Below are 20,608 nucleotides of genomic sequence, written 5' to 3'. Positions count from 1 at the left end.
GCTCCCCTCCCTGAACCCCACACTCCCCCTTCCCCCGTGCTGCCCCCGAGGCTCTGCTCAGGCCCGACTCAAACGCTGCCCCTTCCAGGTCTGCGCCAGGGCCCGCCCTCCCAGAAAAATGGGGCATGAGCAGCCCAGCCCTCTGGGAGACAGCAGGGAGCGAGACACCTCTCAAGCTGGGGCCAGGCTTTTGTGCACAGTTGGCAGCTTTCGCACAGTAAATAAGCACCCGGCTTCCACAATCAGCCAAAAATCAAGCAAATCCCATTTCAGAGCAAGCCAGTCCCTAAGAACCCCGACGCTCTATGTGACTAGATCCCCCCGGCCTGCAGTCTGGGACTGCGGTGGGCCCGCTGCACCCCTGACAGACTCCCCACCTTGCCCCTGTTTGCTGGGAGCCGAGCAACAACAACAAGCCAACAAGCCAAAAACTAGCCAACAAGCAACTCACAAGCCAATTAAGCCAGAAACAAGCCCAATTTCTGTGTTTTTTCCCGAGTTTGGCAGGTCTGCTTTGTGCTGCGGTACCGAGGGCTTGGATCCATGACACAGCAAGCTGCCCAGCCCAGCAAGGGCTCAGGACCCACCGTGCTAAGAGCACAGGACGATGCAGGGCAGGGCGAGTGGCTGACAGGGACCAGCTCCAGCACACCTCCATCTCCCCCGCCACCCTGTGGCCTCTCCCATTAATGTGCATTCCCTGTACATCTGGCTAATACAGGAGCCTGGTGTGTGGGCCAAAGACCATGACCCAGGCACCCAATTTAAGTTCCGAGGGCTACACTGACAGCCAGAACTCCTGGCTTTGGGAGGGAGTGGGTGCCTGTAGCTGTGCGTGCATGTGCATATCCACACGTGCGTCTGTATGGTGTGCGTGCACAAGTGCAGCTGCTGGTGCACTAGTTAATGGGGTGTGTGAACAGCTGTGTGTCACTCACTTGTTTATACCAAGGGTCGAGGATGGTTTTGCAGAACACAGGCAAGTTTTCTGAAGCTTGGTGCTTTGATGGGTTGGTTTGAAAGCCCAGGAGCTTTTCGGTCAGCCCAGCGACCCACAGGACTTGCTTCCTCTGCTGAGCCAGGTGCTTCCCACCCCCCTTGGTGCCCTATGGCCCCTGGGCCCTAATCTGCATGTGCCTGAAAAACAGACAGAGGCTGGGGTGTGACCCCCCCATCCAGGGTCTCATGCCAGCGCATGTGGCTGTGCAGCGTGAGCCCTGAATCCCAGGGGCCTGCTCCCACCCACAGGGCCTGCATCAGTGACACACAGGGAGCAGGGCAGGGGCGGGCTCCCAGAATGCACTAGCCATGGCCAGTGGGTGGTGACCCTGAGCAGGTGTCTGCCCTCAGAAAGGCCCTGGTGCAGTGGCTGAGAGGTGGGGCATCACATGAGCAACGCCAAGGGGACTTGGCAGCCAGGCAGCAGGGACGCAGCCCAGCCCATGCTCAAGGCGAAATGCAGCCTTGGCCTGCTGTGCATTAGCTCCTTCTGCTGGTACTGCTGGATACTCGTCTCCCTATGGCACCCGCCAGAGATGAGGATTGAGCCCAGGTGGCCTGACTCCCAGCCCCCTGCTCCAGCCCCTGCAATGATGGCAGTGCCATGCAGCATGGCCCTGCCCCACCAGTGCCGCAGCCTTGGCAGAAGTGGGTGTGGGGGGGGGCTCCTGAGACACCACGATCAGTGAGGGGATCGTGTCCTCAGCCAGCTCCCCATGCCCCAGTGGCCGAGCAGTGGGGGTCATCTCAGCATGAGACAGAGGGGGCAGGGGTCGGGACCCCTTGCAGGTTACAGGTACCCCACCAGCCTGCCTGCTGCCCCCTAGCGGCCACAGCCCAGAACAGCACGCCCCTGCTCTGCCTATAGTGCTGGAGGGCAATTGCTTTGTGCCCACACGCCCCTGGCAGGTGGGTTGGGGAACCTGGGCCTGCTAGTTTGGGCAGGGAGGCCCGTGCTGCAGAGAGATGCCGGGGTCTGCCCAGGGTGAGTCTGGGAGGAGGGAGCCCTGGGGAAAGAAGATGGAGCCCAGGGGGCTTGTGGTTAGGGCTCTGGGCCAGGTTCAGGAGCTCTGGGTTTAATGCCCAGCTCTGCCACTGACTCGCTGAGTGATCCTGGGCGAGTCACTGGGTCTCAGTTCTGCAGCTGAAACATGGGGTGAATGATCCTTCCTTTGTCTGCCTGGTGCATTCAGACTGTGGGCAGGGACTGTCTCCTATGGGGTCTGCAAAGCGTCTGGCATGAGGGGCATTGATCTGGGGGGGGTCTGTGCAGGGCCTGGCACGAGGAGCTCTGATGTGGGTGAGGGTGTCCAGGCGCCTGGCACGAGGGGCTCTGATGTGGGTGGGGGTCTCCACGCGCCTGGCACGAGGGGCTCTGATGTGGGTGGGGGTCTCCAGGCGCCTGGCACGAGGGGCTCTGATGTGGGTGAGGGTCTCCACGCGCCTGGCACGAGGGGCTCTGATGTGGGTGAGGGTCTCTCCACGCGCCTGGCACGAGGGGCTCTGATGTGGGTCGGGGTCTCCACGCGCCTGGCACGAGGGGCTCTGATGTGGGTGGGGGTCTCCAGGCGCCTGGCACGAGGGGCTCTGATGTGGGTCGGGGTCTCCACGCGCCTGGCACGAGGGGCTCTGATGTGGGTGGGGGTCTCCAGGCGCCTGGCACGAGGGGCTCTGATGTGGGTGAGGGTCTCTCCACGCGCCTGGCACGAGGGGTTCTGATGTGGGTGGGGGTGTTCAGGCGCCTGGCACGAGGGGCTCTGATGTGGGTGGGGGTCTCCAGGAGCCTGGCACGAGGGGCTCTGATGTGGGTGGGGGTCTCTAGGCGCCTGGCACGAGGGGCTCTGATGTGGGTGGAGGTCTCCAGGCGCCTGGCACGAGGGGCTCTGATGTGGGTGGGGGTCTCCAGGCGCCTGGCACGAGGGGCTCTGATGTGGGTGGGGGTCTCTAGGCGCTCCCCGCTCACTGTAGCAGACCCACCCCACGGGCAGATCATCCTGCTGTCTGCGGCACGGCCCCGGCTGCCAGCTCCCGGGAGTGCTCCAGCCCGGCTCCTTTCTCCTTCCCAAGTCTCTCTCCTCCTCCCCCCCGCCCCCAGCCCATCCGCAGCCAGTAACTGCAGCGGCTCCAGCCCCCCCACCCCCCACAGCCCCTCTCCTCGCCTCCCTGCGGAACTTTCTCTCTGAGCAGGGACCCGGCGCCCCCTTCGCAGACTGGGCTGGGGAAGGAGCCAAGCCCGCGGGCCCCTCGGATGCACCCAGCCCACCTGCGCCAGCCGGGCGCTGCTCTGGCCCGGACCTTGCGCGCCCTGCCCCGGGACGATGGTGAGTGCGCCCCGCGGGGTCACCTTGGGCTGGGCGCAGTCCGCGGAGCCGGGGAGGGGGCCGGGGAGGGGGGCAGAGAGCAGGACTCGCCCCCCCCCGCTCCGACCGATCTGCAGCTGGGGACCGGGCAGCGAGGGAGGATCCCACCCCCCGGAGCTCCGGGGGCTGCCGGTGGAGCCACTGCGGGAACCCGGGGCTCCTCTGCCCGGCGGCCGTCCCTGGATTCAGCTGGTGCATGGGCGCACCGGCCCCCGGGGGATCGGGGCCTGCCGGGTACCCCGGGGCGCGCAGCTCCCAGCTCCACCATCCGCTGCACTGCAGCGCCTTGGGCCGGGCTGTCCCGGCGGGGCCGGGGGCCGGGACCTCCCTGCCAGCCGCTGCGGAGGGGGGGGGGGTAGCGGAGCCAGAGGGACAGCCGCTGCCCTGCACCCCACGGCCACGCTGCGTGCCCAGCCGGGCACCACGCCATCCTGGCCCGCTCTACTTAGACTGTCCTGGGGCTGAGACCACCAACCCCTTCGGCAGAGAGCAGCCGCCAGCCGGGGATCTGCCCCAGGGGCCAGAGCTGGCTTTGTGCCAGGAACTTACAGCCTGCCCCAGCCCCCAGGGTTTGCAGCGTGACCCCCGGCCTCTTCCCATTGCTAGGACCCCAGAGCCAGGCGGGAAGGGACCCGCATGATCCTCCATCCCCGTACCCCACAGGCCGCCCCCACTGCCCTGGCCTTAGACCTCCAGGGGACTAGGCCTCTGGGTGGCATTGAACAGGAGGGACCCAGGTGCGCCAGTGGCCCCCCATCCCCACAATGGCAGGGAAATGGTTAAGTGAGATACACCCAGATAATCCAGGCAAGTGACCCACACCCCATGCTGCAGAAGGAGGTAAATCCTCCCCTCCAGGTCCCTGCCACTCTGATCTGGGGAAAATTCCTGCCCAACCCCACACCTGGCGACCAGTTAGACCCTGCCTCAGCAAGTGGGCAAACATGGGCCTGAGAGAGAGAATACTCGGTGTCACCTTGTCTTCCCCACCCAGTGTCCCACCTCCAGCCAGGCCCATCCCTGATGCTTCAGAGGAAGGAGATTAAACCCCCCTCCCAGAACACTTGTGGGGGGGACGACACACCCTGACCCCTGCCAGTGGTCGGTGGAAACCCTGAAGCTTTGGGAACATAAGCCATAAACTGGAAGGGACCCCCAAGGCTGCTGAGCCCTTCCCCCACGATCACAGGCAGCACCACACCATCACACTCTGCCATTTGTCCAGCTCTCATCCAAACTAAACACCTACAGCTCCTGGTGGGATGCTGCCCCAGACCTTGGTCCCAGAGGGCCCGGGGAGGGGATGGTGTAGGGTAGGGAGCTGTTTCCCTAGAAAGGAAAGAAAAAAAGAAGAGGAAGAAAATGTATTAAGCCCTCTCATTGTGCCTGGATCCCCCATGGCTTTGTAGTCCCAGGTGGGGGACCTTCTTTCTGAGGGGCACTGCAGACGCCCTGGCTCTTGTTGCCAAGGAGAGTGACGCAGCTGAGCCGCAGGTCCTAGCCTGGAGGGGATGTTTGTGTGTCAGCAAAGTTGTCCCACTCTGCCCCCAAGGCCAGTGCTCGGCTCTGCTGCCTGGGGGCTGGCATTGACCCGGGGCCAAGCGGGCAGGACTCACCAGCGTTCCACACCCACATGGCACGCCCTTTGCACAGGTGCAAGTGACTGGGAATCGCTGCCCCTTGCATGGCCTCTTCCCACACAGTTGGAGGAACCCAGGGCTGCTCCCCGGGGGCAGTGGCCATCCTAAGGATGGACCATTCCTACCGGCCATGCTCAGCAAGAGTCGGCCTCCTCTTCCACCCCAAAGCTTGTCCCGTCTCCTACACCCAGCAGATTCACTGCTGGGAGGCAGGATTCTGCCTTGGCAGCCGCAGGGCAGATTGGGGGCTGGGACCTGGGCCCCTGCCCCCCTCCCCCCTCCCTTTGAACCCCCCCATGAGGAAGGAGACAGTGAGTGCACCACTCCCTCTCCCCTATAGGTGGCAGCAGCAGCCTCCCAACATTATACTGGGCCAGAGGGAGGAATTGGGAATGGCCAACAATGTTCTCGAGCTGTGCTGGGTTTTTGTGTGGGGAGGAGGGGGGCGGACACTGTAGCCCAGCCTCTTGGGAGGAGGGAAATGAGAGCAATTCTGTGGAGTCCTGGTCCCAGAAACTGCTGGCCAGCTAGCCAGCCACTGTCTGTACCCAGCAGGGCCTAGTGGTCAGAGGACAGCTGGGTTCTAGCCCGGACTCTGAATGCTCAGTGCTCCGATGGCCAGGGCTGGAAAAGCAGGGAGCTGTGGGTTAGGACTGAGGGGTACCAGCAAAGAGGGGTGTGTGTGGGAGCCCAGAGCTGGGATAGCAGGAGGCTGCAGTCAGGATTGAGGGGCACTAGAAGAGCTGGGGGGAGGAGGGAGAGGGGAGTCCAGGGCTAGGATAGCAGGGGGCTGGCGGTGAGGACTGAAAGGCATCAGCTGACTTACAATAGCAAGGATTACAAAACAACAAGAGTTTGGGATTGGCTCTAAACCCTCCTGTTTTAGGACATGCACTGCCCTCTAGCATGGGGGTCAGGAGAGGACTTTCCCTGGGAGCCGGTTGCCCCATCACTGCAGGGTTTTTACTGAAGCTGCTGGTGACAGGACACTGGCCTGGATGGACCCCCATGGTGGAGCCAGTGGTTAATCATCACCCTCACTTAAACATTTCCCATCTGAATGGGACACAGGAATACGGGAATTATGGGATCGGGACAGTTTACTGAGGGGTGTGGGGGATTAGCCATCACTGACAATTTTGATGTCAAGATGGGATATTTTTCTAACAGATCTGCCCTAGGAATTACTTCAGGGCAGGTCTATGGCCTGTGTTATACAGGGGATCAGACGAGATGATCACAATGGTGCCTTTGGCCTTGGGATCTAGGAACCGATGAATCTCTGTGTAGCCAGGGTGTGGTCATGGCCCATGCTGGCTGGGAGGTAGAACATGAACTTCTGAGCTTGGAGGCAGCTGACTGGCTGCGTCTCACACACACACACTCCAGCTCCCATCCCACCAACCACATCCTCATTCTAAGGAGAAGCCTGCGTAGATGCTCAGAGCAAAGGGGGGACCGGGCCCAGAGAGCCCTGTGGCGCAGCCTCCCTGGTGTGGAGCAGGCAGCCCAGTTCGGTGGAGGCTCCAATTGGGCAGATTTCCCTCACCCAGTGCAATTAACCGGCTTCAGAAATAATATTTTCGAGCAAAAGCTGAGCCCCCCCCCGCTCAGCAGGGCAGGTAATAAGGGCATTAGAGCCAATTTTATCACCTGCTCGATTCAATTTGCTTTAATCAGCCAGTGTAATGGTGTGCGGTGCTCTGAGCTGGAGGCAGTGAGGAGATGGCACCTCCTTTCCCCAGTGACGCAGGGCTGGCGACAGGCCCGTGCGGCAGTGGGATTCGGTCGTCACTGTAGGGCACTGGCCGGGAGCTAGCTGTGATCCCGTGCGCTTGGGGACAGCCCAGCAAGCTGCGAGCCCAACCAAAATCTAAACAGTAACTTGGGACGCTGGGACCCCCCTGCAGGCGTGGCTGGAAGCCATGTGTCCAGCTGGGTGGAGCCCGCCCCGTAGCGGTACCCACCTGCTGATGGGAGCGGCTGTGTATGAGCTGCTCACATGGATGCCATGGCGCTCTGTCTGTGCCGTCCTCTGGTGACACTTAAACCGAGTCGGAGGGAGAGCCGTGCCCACCTGCACAGTCTTAAGGCACTTTACAAACATCCCTCTCTCTCTCCATCCATCCATGGCCATATTTCATCTATCCATCCATCCATCCATCCATCCTTCGGTTTCTGCATCTGTCAATCCCTTGGCATCTGTACCTCTCTGCTGTCTGTCTCTCATACTCTCGTAATCTCCATCCTCCCTTGCTCTCTTGCACTCACCCCCAGTATCTGCCCCCGTCCCCGCTGCATACCGGGTCACTCACACTCAATGCCAGGAAAGTCACTGTCCTGGGCGCTTTGGCCTGGGGCTGGTTCTGCCTGAACGAGTCCCCGTGGGCAGCTGGGGAGTTTGATGTCACTGTCCAACATCTCTTTGCACGAGGGTCAGACAATGGAAATTTCACGCTCCCTTTGCTCTTCAACCCTGCGTAGGCACTGGGGGCTCTGGAGCAGGCCTGGAGGGGGCACTGGTCTCTCTAGGGGCATGGGAGCTCTGAGCCAGCCCTGGCAGCCAGGGGTGAATGTTTCCCTTCTCTCTGCTAGACGCAGCCCATGTTCCATGCAGCCACCCTGGTGCTTCTCATTGCTGTCCTCTCCTCCCCGCCGGCACTCAGCGAGAGGGGGCGCAAGAAGGTCGTCCACGTGTCAGGTGAGTGAGGCGCTGGCTCGCCCAGCTCCCACCAGATGGGTCTTTCCTCCCCTCTTTGCTCACTAAGGAGGTCTCAAGTGTGCCCACCCCAAGGGAACAGTCACCTCAGGGGCAGGGGTACAAAAAACGATCCACACCGGGCTGGGAAGGGATGGTTCCAGCCCAGAGACATGGGGAACTGTTGCTATGGAAATATCACCCAAACCTTTTCCCCAAGGCACCAAATGGGGAAACTGAGGCACTGAGCAGCATCACATGGCCAGTCAGCAGCAGAGCTGGGAATACAGCCCTGGAGTGCCAACGCCCAGCACTACCCCCCTGCTCCAGTTCATCTCTCCCAAATGCACCTTTAACTCTAAGGGCATCGCTCACTCTCCCCCTCAGGATGAGACAGGAGGCCAGGGAGGGTAGTGGGGGGCTCTGCACCCACTACCCCGCAGGTAGATTTGATTTTCACCTGCAAAAGTGTATAAGATGCTCTTTCCTGGTAAACAGACAGAGTGATTATCTAGTGCTTCTCAGACTGGGCTGCGGGAGACCCAGGTTCTATTCCGGACCTACTGCGAGACCTTGGCAAGTCACTTCCCTGCTTGGTGCCTCGGTTTCCCCTCCCACCTTTCATGTATTTAGTCTGTAACATGTTTGGGGGCAGGGAGTGTCTCACTGTGTGTCTGTGCAGCCTTTGTCTCCTACACAACAGGCCAGCTGAGGTCTCTAGGGACCGCTTGGCTACAGGTACTGGTCTCACTTTATAGGAAGGTTGTGTTTATAAAGGGTTTATACAGGAACGTGAGATGTTATAAGAATATCACCCGCCCAGCAAGTGCTTTGCGTGACAGTGGGAGTGGCAGTTGGCTGGTACAAGTGGTTCTAAGGACTGGTCAATTTTATTTTTTTTGTCAAACCAGTTTTCCTTTGGAAAATGTCATTCTGATGAAACCAGATTTTCCCATGAAATTGTAGCATTCTGACAAAGTTTCTTTTTGAATTTTTTTTTTAAAAACCTGCTCTCAAATCATTGATATTTTCAAAAGAGGAAGTTTTGATTTGCCATTTCAAAGTGACTTTTTGTGCAAGTTAAACAACAAGCACAAATTAAAAGTAATAATTAAAAAACGGTCAAAAACAAAAGGAAATGTTTCAACTGACCAAAAATGAATTTTTTAAAAATTTAATTTAATGCACAAATTCAAAATTTTGGCTTTTGGTCCCAATTTGAGCTGAATTTTATTTTTTTATCTCAAAATTTTTCATGAAATTGAAACTCGTTTTCCAGCCATTTCTGGTTCTGAGCACACCCTTCGTCGTGTTATAGCTGGCTGTAAACTCTGGTTCCAAGTAACGTATTGACCTGTTGGACTCTAAGAACAATCCCTTAACCGTATATTAAAGCATCTACTGCTCATTTAATAACCCTTGACAAACTATTTATAACTGGACCCTTCCTATACAGTGTGACCCCGGTAATAATGGCTCTTGGGCAGGTTTTTGCCCCCCTCCCATTCTGTTGGCAGAGCCAGGACCCAGCTTGGGACTGCATTAGCTGGGTGCTGAATCTGCAGTGCAAGTCCACTGTCTGAACCCACAGCCTGTGGGACCCTGCTTGGGAATGACCTGCCTGCACGAATGACTCCTGGGAGGGACGTGACGTTAACGTGCCCAGCCACCCTGGCTCTGCTGTGTGACAGGCTCCACCACTGGGAGTGAGCACCTTCCCTCCATGTTGTTATGGGGATGCTGCTTTGTCAATAGGATTGAGGCCTCCGGCAAGCAGTGCCTTTGTTCAGCCTCTCAGACGGGGTTCCTCTCGCTCCCCCTCACCCTGATTTCTCCTTTGTGCTGCCAGGATTGTACCAGGTCCAGAAGGGTTAATAAATTCCCGGTCCCCACCATAGGGCATTAGCAAGGTTTGAACCCAGGCCTTCAGCACACACCTCTCTGTCTCCTGAGCTAGGAGAGTAACTCCATCAACAGCTACTACTAGTAGGCTGTTATACTACAATGGATGAGCTAAAGAGGCCTCAGCCAAGACTGGGCAGCCGTGGTGCTGGGTGCTGTACAGACACAGTGAGAGACAGGCCTTGCCCCAAATTGTTGACAGTCTAAACAGACAGAGGATGTGGGTTCTGAGGCACAAGGGCATTAAGGGCCTTGGCCAAGATCACACACGGAGTCTGTGGCATAGCTGGGAAATGGACCCAGATTTCTGGAATCGCAGCCTGCTGCCTGCAGCACAAGCCCAGGTGCCTTCGTCAAGCCCCTAATGCAGATGCATTCCAATCAGTCTCAATCTGGTTCTCTCTCTTTAGCTCCATTCAGTGACATTTAATATCAATTTAGTTAAACGGGTGCAATTTCCTAGTATAGCCAAGGCCAGCCGGTGAGCGAGGGAGTGTGATGCAGAAAGAAGTGGAGTCAGAGAGACCCAGATGAGCAGCCAAGGGAACATGAATCACCTTGTTTTCTTCCTCAATAAAAAGGAAGATTTATTTCCTCTCTCTGGAAATTTGAGGCTCATCCACAGGGGTGGATTCCTGCTTCCAAAAGCCACCACCCCCAGCATCCAGCAAGGAGCTGAATCGCTGACAATGGACACAAGCTTTTCCTAAGGTTGGGTCCATTTGTCTCCGGCCAGCTCTCTAGAGACTGGCCGTGTGACAGATGGACACCCTCCATGAACGTTTAGATGTCACATCATAATGTTCCCCCAGTGCCACTGCCCATCCTAGGGCAGACGCCTCACAACACATGTGACATGGAGAAGCGGCGACTCTCTCATTTCCAAGCAACCTGAGAGGTTGAGATGGAAAAAACCGGTCAGACCATCCTGGTTGGTTTGTGGTTTGGTGTGGCAGGGCAGGGCAGGGGGTGGTGTGCTGGCTGGAGGAGGGGTGTGTCCCCCCCAAAGCCACAGCTAGCCTTTGTGTCTGTGTGCAGAGGATGAGAGCGGGGCCGTGGTCGTCCAGACCGCGCCAGGGAAGGTGGTCACCCACCGGGGTGGGACCATCATCCTCCCCTGCCGGTACCACTATGACGTGTCAGCCCATGACCCCGCCGAGATCCGTCTCAAGTGGACCAAAGTGATGGACCCAATGTCTTTCGTGGATGTCTTTGTGGCCATGGGGAAGGAGCGCAGAGCCTTTGGGAGCTACCGGGGGCGCACGGCGCTGCAGGAGGACGGGGCAGGGGATGCCTCCCTCATCATCCGCAACGTCACCCTGCAGGATTATGGGCGGTATGAGTGCGAGGTCACCAATGAGCTGGAGGACGACACGGGCATGGTGAAGCTGGATCTGGAAGGTAAAGGGAATCCCGGAGACACTAGCAGGCAGCTTGCAAGTCCCAGGCTGCATTGCACACCCAGTTTTATGTGCACACTTTTGCATGCACACATGGCCTGACTACCCAACACGTGCTCGTAAATCCTGGACTGCCGTGCCCAGCTACCGTACGGAGACAAAAAACGGTGCACTCCCACTTAGGCCATGTCTGCACTACCACTCACGTCAGCAAAATGAATGTACTGGTGCAGCAGTGCTGCTGTGAGCTTCCTAGCCCAGGCGTGGCCTTAGAGACTGGTTTTGTGCTGTCTACACTGGCACTCCAGCAGGTGTAACTTTAATCGCTCAGGGCTGTGGATTATTCACACTCCTGACTGAGGTAAATTATACTGACGTCACCTGTAGCGTAGACAAGGTCCTGGTGTGATGTCCATGCAGTCAGAACACTGAGTGGAGGTACATGTCCAGGCGCGGTCATTAGCAGACACCTCTTGTCTGAGGTTCTCTAAGCATTTTTGCAAACAATCCATTAACCTGGGGAGGGGGGAGTCGCCCTCTCTTTGCAGCCAGCCAGCCGGAGAGATACATGACTTGGCCAAGGTCAGAGAGAATGACACAGCCAGGAATCCTGACTTCCCCGTCCTTTGCTCTAACCACTAGATTCACTGCCCCCAGGCGGCCAGACTCCCTTCTGTCCTGCTGTAATCACTGCCTCACACTGGGTTTGCTTTCCTCAGAGCGGGTAATCCTGCATCGGTGGGAAGGTGATCTGAATGAGTGTGGGAGGACAGCACACAACTGCTGGAGAGGTGCCCTTGGAGCATGCCTCTCTATCACCTCGCTCTGCGGCCTGGCAGAACCCAGACACCGGCTCCCGGCAAGGTGGCGCAGGAGTCGGTGCTGGGGTGGCAGGGCTGAGAGCTGCATCCGTCACTCCCAGCTGCGGTGCCGGGAAGCTGCCTTGCAGCTCACTTTGTCCTACTTTCTTTTCAAAAGCAAGTGTTACGTGCCCAGGCCAGAGAAAAACCCAGCAGCTGCCAGGGCAGAGAAGTCCCATCACCTGCGCTGTGCCTGCCACCTGGACAGCAGCCCCAGGGCTAGTGGCAGCTGGTATTAGGCTCAAGCTTTGGATGAAAGTTCAGCTGGTTCCTATTTTACACAGGGGAGCATGTCTCCCCGGGGTTAGAGCCGGTTCAGGGGACAGCCGGGCACTGAGAGGAGAATGTGGTCAAGTGACTAGAGCAGAGGACAGGCCTCCTGGGCCCTATATCCAGCTCTAGGAGGGGAGTGGGGACTAGTGGTGAGAGGAGATGGGAGGGGTGATGAGAGGTAGGAAGTGTGGGCTGGAGGTTGGCTCACAGGACCAGGAGGCAGGAGGCCAGGCTTCCCGTGTGGCCCCTGGAGCAGACCATGGGTCCCTCTAGCCCAGCGTCCCTCCTCCAGCAGTGGCCAGTAACTGATTCTTCAGAGGAAGGTGGAGGGGGGGAACCCGTAATAGACTTGAGCAATTGTAAAGTAATGTGCTTGAGGAGGTGGGGGGAGAAATCCCTTCCTGACCCCTGCAATGCCCAGCTAGGGCCCTGAAGCCTGAGAGCCAACGGCCCTTTCCCCGCCCTGTGCAGCTCCCCATTTGACGATTGTTGTAAGACCCCCCAGCCAGCGCCTTGCTCTGCTTGCGTGTCCCTGTAGGAGTGATCTTCCCGTACCACCCGCGCCTCGGCCGCTACACCCTCAACTACCATGAGGCCCAGGAGGCGTGTCTGGCCCAGGACGGCATCCTGGCTTCATACGACCAGCTGCACAAGGCCTGGCTGGAGGGCATGGACTGGTGCAATGCCGGGTGGCTGGAGGACGGCTCTGTGCAGTACCCCATCTCCAGGCCCCGAGACGAGTGCGGCCGCAAAGACACCCCCGTCGGGGTCAGGACCTATGGGTACCGGCACAAGGACGACGAGCGCTACGACGCCTTCTGCTTCACGTCCAATCTGAACGGTAACAGCCCCTCCCCCGGGGGGCAGCGCTGAGATCCGTGGGCAGTTGCACTGGCACCGCAGCAGGCCATGGGGCACGCTGAACACTCAGCGAGAACATAAAACATAGCGCGTGCTGGGTTTAGCAGAGCGGGTCAGGCTCATTATCCTCGCTTTACAGAGGGGGAAACTGAGGCACATAATGTGTGTGGGGGAAGTGACCTGCACAAGGTCACACAGGCAGCTGTGGGAGAACGAACTCCCCAGCCTTGTGCTTTGTGTAACGAGCCGGGCTGCCTTGATGCTCAGTGTTTTCTTCCCCACCCCCCGGCTCCTACTCAGGTGCCCCATTCTACTAGGGTCTCAGCGCCGCCCAGGCGGGCACTAAGCTGTGTGACTCACATCTGGTACCCAGGATTTGTTCTCTCTCCCCTCCCTGCACCGTGAGGGTTCTGGATCTCTACATGTCTGCACTGCTGTGTTTGGGTTGGAGAAGGCAGGGCAGGGCACCGCCTGGAGTGGTGGGCACCAGGCTGGTTTGGGATGGCCCCTCGTTCCTGGGGGAGTTCATCCTGCAGCTTGGGACTGGCCCCTGAGGAAGTTCTGGCCCCTGCCCAGACAAGTGTTACCCTTGTGGAAGGGAGTTCCACAGGGCCTGACGACCAGAGCTGTCAACCACCCTCCCTGTCCTGCAGCTTGAGGCTCTTTTCTTCCCTTGCAGAGAAGGCCTGAGCCCTTAAACTTGACTCCTGTGTGGGCTACGGTAGCTCAACACTGTCCCCTAAGCTGATCCCCCTCCCCTGCTGGGATGAGGCAGCTCTTCTCCCTGTGGATGCGTGGCACGGCAGGTCCCCCAGGGGCACGGGGCTGGTTGAGCAGCAGCAAGGTCTCATCAATGGGAAAAAGGGTCATTGAAATTTCCAGACGCCTTCCTCATTTCAACCCATTTTGTGCTGCTGTCACCCCCCAGCACGGACGTGCGGATCCTGCTCTGGAGAGAGCAGAAATTCTCCTTCAGGCCCACGCGTCTCTCCCTACCAGCCCCTGCAAATCCCAGCCCCCCCCAGAGCAGCAACTGTTCTCTGTCCCAACCCAGGGCTGAAGGAGCAGGCTGCATTCCCCAATCGGGGAAGAGAACGGCCCATCCTAGAGCCTGGCCAATAGCCCTGGCCTCACTGGGTTTTGACCCTTTAATTGTATTTATTCCTAGCCTGGCCTTGGCATCTCCTCCTCCTCCTCCATACCCCAATGTTGGTTCATTTGCAGACCCCTAATATATTTCAAATGCTAGCACAGACCCCTTTGAAAATCTCAGACACAGTCTCCAGCCCCCCAGGAGCCCCAGGCTGAATGTCACTGCCCCAGTCCATCACCCAAAGCCCCACACAGCCTGAACTGCCAGGGAATTTAAACACTCTGGGCCTGGCTGCAGCAACCCCGCCCTGGGCTCAGGTGCAGCGGGTGGAGTTCCTCCCTCTCCATTAACCCCTGGTGACTGGCTGCTGAACGTGCCTGGTTCATTGCCTTGGATTATTGGGAGTTAATTAGGCACTAAAGCACTTGAATGAGCAGCACACTGGGTGGCTACAGCTTTCCTGTGCCTTTTATGGCTTTAACAGTCACAGCCGCTGCTGTGGGAGCAGGGCTGCCCAGAGTGGGGGGGCAAGTGGGGCAGTTTGCCCCAGGCCCTGGGCCCCACAGGGCCCCCCATGAGAATATTATTCTATAGTATTGCAACTTTTTTTTATGGAAGGGGTCCCCCAAATTGCTTTGCCCCAGGCCCCCTGAATCCTCTGGGCAGCCCTGTGGGGGGGGCACAGATTAAAAGAAGGAGCCAGGAATGCCAGCACCCCCAAGCATTAGTTCTAATGGGAGTTAGGAGCCATGGAGGACCTGGGCCAACGTGACTTGCCAAGATCACACGGGGAGTCAGTGGCAGAGCTGGGACTTGGACCTGAGTGTCGAGCTGGCACCCGAGCTCCTTCCCCGTTCTACCCCTTGAGCTGTGCCTGCAAAGATGGGGGCAGCTGAAATCAGGGGCCACTTTTGGCCTGAGCTCTCTCCTTTGAGCAGAGCCAGGATTCTAGCTTGGGGGTTCCTGGCCCAGTGCTTGCACTTTTAGGTAACGCTCCCTGCCAGGCCGTGTCATTGGAGGGAGGCGTCACTGGACTTGCTGGGCAGGAGGATACCCTAGTGAGGCACCCCCATGCACAGCCCTTATTTAGTACTGTGATTCTGGACACCCCAAAGCACTTGCCAAAGGGGAGGCTCATTAGTCCCATGGTATAGATGGGGAAACTGAGGCACAGAGCAGGGGGAAGTGACTTACAGAATTGAGGTCAGCAGAATTGAATCTACCCATTGGACTATGCTGCCTTTCTGGGCAGTGGGGTGGGGATAGGCTCAGATCTGAGGCAGCTCATCACCTGAGTGGTGTAGCCATGCAGCCCTCGGCACCCTCCCCTCCTTCCTCTGCTGTGGATTAGTGTCACACCATGGCTTTTAAGCACCCAAAAGCTTCCCAGAGCTACCCCTGCAGCCATTGATCTGGGTCTATAAGCTGCTGGGGTCTCGCCCTGCCTGCCCCTGTCCTATGGAAGTCAGTGAGATCACTCAGCTCTCCCTGGGGCGGGGCAGGGGAGGGGGTGCTGTCAGGGCAGCCTCCGGCTGCCCCTGCCCCTCAGCCTGTGTCTCAGCCCCCCCACAGCCCAGGGAAGCACCAGCGATTATTGCTAAGGGGATTCTTCATATCCAGCCCACCCCTGCCACCTAAGGGAGGAAGGAACAGCAAAGGGGTCCCTGCTGATACGAGCTAGGCAGTGCTCAGCCTCTGGGCAGGGCGCTTTGGAAAGGCGAGAGCCTTCCTCCCCCCCAACCTGCTCTCGGTAGCAATGACAGAAAGAGCCCAGGGGTCTCCAGTGGGGATGTGAACATGGTGTTGGTGGAAGCTGCCCCAAGCCCCAAATCCTCTCTACTCTCAAGAGGGTGGTAAAAGCCTCTCCCTGCCCATGCCCCTGTCTTGCCTTTGGGCGTTCAGTCCCCATTGCCTGCTCAGCCCTTGGCCTTTCCACTCGGTTTGCCAATGAGGGGGCCCAAGTGCCGGGGAGCCGCAGCGGGAAGTGACTGAGACCCTCTCAACTCATCTCACCAATGCTCCCAGCCTGGGCTGCAGCTGGAGCATGGATTTGGCTGGTCGGTTCTCTGCCTGCTGTCCCCAGCCCCGGCTCCTCCTTCACTCCCTATCTCTCTGTTAAAGGCAATGCTTGGCCTGCTTCTCTGCACAGAGGAAGGAGTCCCAGCTGGGATTTGGGGCTGGGCAAACAGCAGGAGGGAGCAAACCCGAGGGCCCTCGACTCGCTACAGATGCAGGGCACCTTCAGCCAGCTCTGGTGCCACTAAGAGGGAGGCATCTCTTGCTTTCTTTTCACGATGTCTTTTATTGCCGGGACAGCTTGACGTGCTGTCATTGTAACATTGGCTGCCCCATAAATCTGCCCAATTAGCGCTGGTTTCTTGGCTGCTGGAGGCGATGGCAGGGGCCGCCGGCGAAGCGCTGGGGTGGTGGAAGTGCGTCTCTGTCACTCGCTCGGGCTCTGAAAAGTCCGGCCTCCTTCGGGGGCTTTGTGACAGGCCGGAGTCGGGGACCAGAGGGCTGTTTTGCTGGCCTGTGTGCAGTGAGTTTGATGAGCCTCAGCCAAGGTCAGCCTCTGTTGTTCCCTTCCATAGCCAGCCCCCTTCGTCAGGCTTTGACCCCCCGACCTCTGCCCCTCCAAGGCACCGAGAGACAAGAGGTGCAGTCCCTCCCCTCCGTTTGCAAAGCCACTCTCAGCCCTCACAAATCCCAGCAGGACTCAATGCAGACAGAGCCCCCCCCCCCCCCCCCGCAGGATGTGGGGGGAGGAACCTCTCCCCCAGGGCAATGGTGCGAGAGGCTGTCAGCGGCACTGGCTTTAGTGCCAGGAGGTGAGGTTTCCTGATGGACAAGGTCCTTTGTGTTGTAATTCCTGCCTCCTCGGGGCAGAAACCGGGGAAGGAGAAGCAGGTAATTGCACCAGAGAGAGGCACGGATGATGGATGAAGCCAGGGCTACACAAGACAAATCTGAGCTAGAGGGGCTGTCCCTGTGTGTAAATTACAGTCCTCTGGCTGGCGGGGGGAGGGAGGTGCGGGAGGGGGGGCTCTGAAGATGTTTATTTAATCATGGCAGGCAGGATAAATAGCGGCTGTAATAGCTACGGGGACTCATCACCGGCCGCAGTGCTGCAGCCCCCATCAATCTCGATGTGTCTAGGAATTAATTTCCAGGAGCTGCCTTTATTCCTCCGCAGCCAGTCTGGCTCAGCTCCTCCAGCTCCCCACCTCGGGCTGATGAAGGCCCAGCCCTGCCTATGTGCCCCTCCCAGCCGGCTGGGACTGGTCGGGCACCTTTGCAGGTTTGCCCTTGGAGGGAGGGATGGGCGAGGTCGTGTGGCACGGCTGGATCCCAAAGCTCGGGGGAGCCAAGCTGCACCAGGTCCTGTGGGGCAGAGAGGGGACCAGGCTTGGGATTCATGGCTGCAAAGGGGACACAGATCCATCCTGGGGGCCTCTCAGACTAAATGGCTCCCTTGTGCTGCCCAGTGTCTACAGCTCATGGGCCCAGGGGGCGTGGGAGAGATCCTGATCCAACATCCCGGTGGGGCTGGAGCTCTGCCCTGCCCCCAGCTCAGGGGATGTTGGCAACCAAGCCACAAATTCAGCTCCCTCCTGGTCTCTGAGCCCCATGGCTAACGGGGGCCAGTCACTACCTGGACATGGCCCAGCACGGCACCTTCCCTTGCTTGCTTCCTTCCTTCCAACAAATGCTAGATGGGGCCATTCAAGCCCCTTGAGAGGCCGTGTCCCCCTGCTAGGTCTGAGACCCCCCCTGGCGTCACTGGTCATGGAGAGGCCGATCCTGGAGTTGGACGTGTAACTGCGCTCACGGTTCATGCCATGGTGACAATGGCAGGGTCCCATGGTGGGGACCCCTCCCATCAGTTACAGGCATGATCTACGGAGATGCTGAGCACCTGGGGTTCCCCCAGAAGCCAATGGGAGCTGTGGGTGCCAAGCCTTATGGGCTTAGGTCTTGGCCACGGTGTGTGGCTGATGCCTCAGTCCCGGCATGGCCAGTCTCGGGCCTGGGCTTGGTAGCTGGGGGAGAAAACTCCATCCCTTTAACCCGGCTCCTTCTCTTCCCTCTCCAGGCAAAGTCTACTTCCTGAAGACCTACCGCAAGCTAAGCTACTCCGAGGCCCTCCAGGCCTGCAAGAAGAACGGGGCCAAGGTGGCCAAGGTGGGGCAGCTCTACGCTGCCTGGAAGATCCAGCTGCTGGACAGATGTGAGGCGGGCTGGGTGGAGGACGGCAGCGTCCGCTATCCCATCGTCAACCCCCGGGCACGCTGCGGGGGCCAGGAGCCTGGTGTCCGCAACTTGGGCTTCCCGGACAAGAAGTACAAGCTTTTTGGGGTCTACTGCTACAGGAAGGGCAGCGAGGGGCCCCCCAAGAAGGGCAGCGAGGAGCCAGGCAAGTGGGGGCCTCTCCAGGTGTAAGAGGCAGCCACGGTTGCTCTGCCGGGGACAGAACCACTTGTGCAACCATCAGACAAACACCACAGCTGGAGAGCTGCTAACATAGTAACTACCCCCCCACGCCCCGCCAGCCATCGCTTCTCACCTGGAGCCGGCTGTGAGCCAGGACCGTGGGACTGGCTGCTGAGCCCCAGGGATCTGGCATTTCTTGGTAACAGCATCACAGGAAACAGAAGGGAACTCCCCACCCTTATCCCTTTCCATAGCAGGTGGGGCCGGTCCCACAGCGTGGCAGGCTGGGGCGGGAGTCTGTGGTAGAGAGGTGAAGGGGGCTGCAGGGGGGACCATGCCAGCTTCAATTCACTTGCTTTCTCCTGCAAACGGACATCCAGTCTCTCCACTCGTAGGGGCCGCTCCTGCTGTGCTGTGATGCAGCCGCTGCCCCCCTTGCTAACCCAGCCTCCAGATTCCTTCTTGGCTTCACGCTGCTGTGGCTAGTGCTTGGACTCTAGTGTTTAGGCCTTTCTCTGCTTGCAGAGGGGGCAGGGCTGGGCTGTCGCCCCTGCAGCTTTCCCAGGACCCCCCGTGCCAAGGCCACGCTCCTGTCTGGGGCTGGGGGCTGTTCACATGTGCTGCACACCAGCAGCGCTAGGGTGGGTCCTGCCGAACGGACAGACCTTGCGCCCTGCTTCTCTGATGACTGTGGAGGATGGAAACTCAGAGGGGGCAGCTGGGTCCAGCTGAGAGCCCTGGATGGGGAGCGGGTGGATGAGTGCAAAGTGTCTGCTGGGAATGGCACTGTCCTGTGGCGTTTACAGCCCATTCCCTCCCTGCCCATTCTTGTTAGTGCTTTAGCTAACGGCACCGGAGCAAAACCAACAGCTCCCCCTTGCCTGCCGGCTGTGAAGAGAAGCAAGCGCGAGGGTGTCGGAAGAGACCAGGGGCGGCGGTGGCGTGCTGCTCCCCTTGCTGCCTGGGAGCTGCACAGCTCAGCACCGGTCATGCTGACAATGCTTCCTAAGGGACCAGACGCCGCATACCCAGCGCCAGATTCAGTGCAAAGCCCTTGAAATAAGCATGGAGAGGCCTATGCTCCCTGAATCTCCCCTGTAAGAGGCCAGGAGAGCAGGCACGGCGAGAGCTGGACTCTCTAACTCAAGCTTTTGTATTGCAAAACCCCTCTGAGGTCTGTATAAAACATCTGGCTGAATAATCCCATCTGCGGACTTCAGTTTAATATTGTTACAAATCCATAGCCATGTAGGAACTATGCCATGCTCAGGCAGCTGATCTGACTTTACAGCGACACAACTCTGACCCTCCCACTTCGAAAACACACTTTGAGCTGAAGGAGATTCCCCATTAGCTCTATACAGTACAGGGCATATGGTACTCAGTGGCACAGCTCAGATTCCATCCCACACCACCCTGCCTCTCCCCGCCACTGAGCACATGAAGCTAGGCACTATGGGAAAGCAGGAATCTGGCAAACTGGGCATTGTTAAGCTCAAACAGGCACTCACCACTGACCTATGAAACTGGGCTGTGGGCGCTTCGCCGTGAGGGGCACTGTTCTTTGCCTGACGCTTGCTGATGTCCCAGGCTTAAACAATCAAAGCACAGGTGGGCTTTTCCCACTTCCCAGGCAAAGAAAAACAAGAGTGGAGTTTTCAGTCCCCACAGTGCTGTTCTGAGATCCCCAGCCAGGGGCCCCCTGTGAAAGTGGGGGCTACTCTGTGGAGTCGGGGCAACCGATGGGGATTCATACAGCATCGCAATATAGGGCCCCATCCTGCAGGGGCTGAGTCCCCTCAGCCGCCACTGAAATCAACACCATGCAGCATGGGCTCCGAAATGGGAGAGAAATCTAGTGAGGGGGCGGAGCCAGAGAAAGGGGAGGGGACCGGGAAAGGGGGCAGGGGGTTGGCTTTCCCCTGCCCTGCAGGTGCGCGCTGCCTCCCAGGACAGGGCAAGGGCCAGGGGTCGGACTCAGTCACGCTGGCGGCTCGTGTGTTTCCCTGCTTGAGGTGCAGAGCCCAGCCCAGTGGCTGAGGCCATCTCTCCTCCCCCGCTGCATGCAGTCCACGTGCCGTCTCCCGCTCT

At 58.8% G+C, this 20,608-nt stretch overlaps 1 protein-coding gene across 1 annotated transcript; it reads left to right on the top strand.

The window, feature by feature from the left end:
* Nucleotides 1-3,153: 3,153 nt before the first annotated feature.
* On the top strand, nucleotides 3,154-19,931 carry HAPLN4 (hyaluronan and proteoglycan link protein 4). Its single transcript, XM_030540796.1, has 5 exons — nucleotides 3,154-3,320; nucleotides 7,595-7,700; nucleotides 10,638-11,000; nucleotides 12,671-12,973; nucleotides 18,180-19,931. The coding sequence occupies exons 1-5, from the start codon at nucleotides 3,318-3,320 to the stop codon at nucleotides 18,524-18,526; spliced, it is 1,122 nt and encodes a 373-aa protein (XP_030396656.1). The 5' UTR covers nucleotides 3,154-3,317; the 3' UTR covers nucleotides 18,527-19,931.
* The last annotated feature ends 677 nt before the right edge of the window (nucleotides 19,932-20,608 follow it).

Source organism: Gopherus evgoodei, chromosome 22 (genome assembly GCF_007399415.2).
Source record: "Gopherus evgoodei ecotype Sinaloan lineage chromosome 22, rGopEvg1_v1.p, whole genome shotgun sequence".
Lineage (NCBI taxonomy): Eukaryota > Metazoa > Chordata > Testudines > Testudinidae > Gopherus > Gopherus evgoodei.
The sequence above is the reverse complement of the archived record's forward strand: the minus strand, read 5'-3'. Positions and strand labels throughout refer to the sequence as shown.

Excerpts from the sequence above, each read along its gene's own strand:
- HAPLN4 (XM_030540796.1), top strand. Across the intron at positions 11,001-12,670 it reads GGTGAAGCTGGATCTGGAAG|GAGTGATCTTCCCGTACCAC; the intron begins GTAAAGGGAATC and ends GTGTCCCTGTAG. Across the intron at positions 12,974-18,179 it reads CTTCACGTCCAATCTGAACG|GCAAAGTCTACTTCCTGAAG; the intron begins GTAACAGCCCCT and ends TTCCCTCTCCAG.